At 60.9% G+C, this 662-nt stretch overlaps 1 protein-coding gene across 1 annotated transcript in view; it reads right to left on the reverse strand.

Moving 5' to 3' along the window:
- LOC104501606 (presqualene diphosphate phosphatase-like) overlaps positions 1–662 on the reverse strand; it is a gene marked incomplete at both ends in the record, with an annotated part of 1,614 nt that overhangs the window by 460 nt on the left and 492 nt on the right. The window contains one exon of the mRNA XM_010145444.1: positions 8–79. Coding sequence (XP_010143746.1) covers positions 8–79 — 72 coding nt within the window. The remainder of the gene's footprint in view (positions 1–7; positions 80–662) is intronic.

Genomic DNA, 662 nt, shown 5'->3' on the forward strand with positions numbered 1-662 from the left:
GCCGCACCATCCCTTCCCCACGGCCCTGGGAGCCCTGTGCCTCCGCCCCCATCACTTCGGATCTGTCCTCAGGCAGTACCTAAAAGGAGAGCAACAGGGCAGAGACGCCTTGCTTAGGAAGGCAGAGCTCTCTGGAGACCTGAGGAGAGTCCCAGCGAGTCCCCTCCAGGCAGGCGTTAAGGAGCAAGGCACACTCAGGACAGCAGTGTGGTCAGTGTATTGAGAGCATTCAGCTACACGGGCGATTGCAGAGGAACTTCTGCAAAGCCGCAGCGGCCACATACCCCATGGGCTAATGCAGCAGGTGCCCAGCAAGAGCATGCACGTCCCCCGGATCAGCAGTGAGCTGCCAGATGAACGTGCCGAGCCTTCCCTGGGCTCCGCAGGGACTGTTTATTTCATGGGAGAACAGTCGGCAGCACACACCCTGCCTGCCAGCCCATCAGGAGGGCAAGACAGCACCAAACGTCTGAGTGCGGCACCAGGAGCCTGCAGCACCGCTAGTGATGAATTCTTGGCTGGATAGACGTGGTCTAAGATGTGAGTTCAAGTCCCAGGATCCCCTCCCTGCGAACGCTGAGAAAACCAGGCGCACGCCTCCTCCCCCGGGAGGGACCCAGCCATCAATGGCTCCAGAGCGCAAAGAGGGCCGGCACGCTGAG

This window comes from Buceros rhinoceros, unplaced genomic scaffold (genome assembly GCF_000710305.1).
Source record: "Buceros rhinoceros silvestris isolate BGI_N320 unplaced genomic scaffold, ASM71030v1 scaffold20971, whole genome shotgun sequence".
Lineage (NCBI taxonomy): Eukaryota > Metazoa > Chordata > Aves > Bucerotiformes > Bucerotidae > Buceros > Buceros rhinoceros.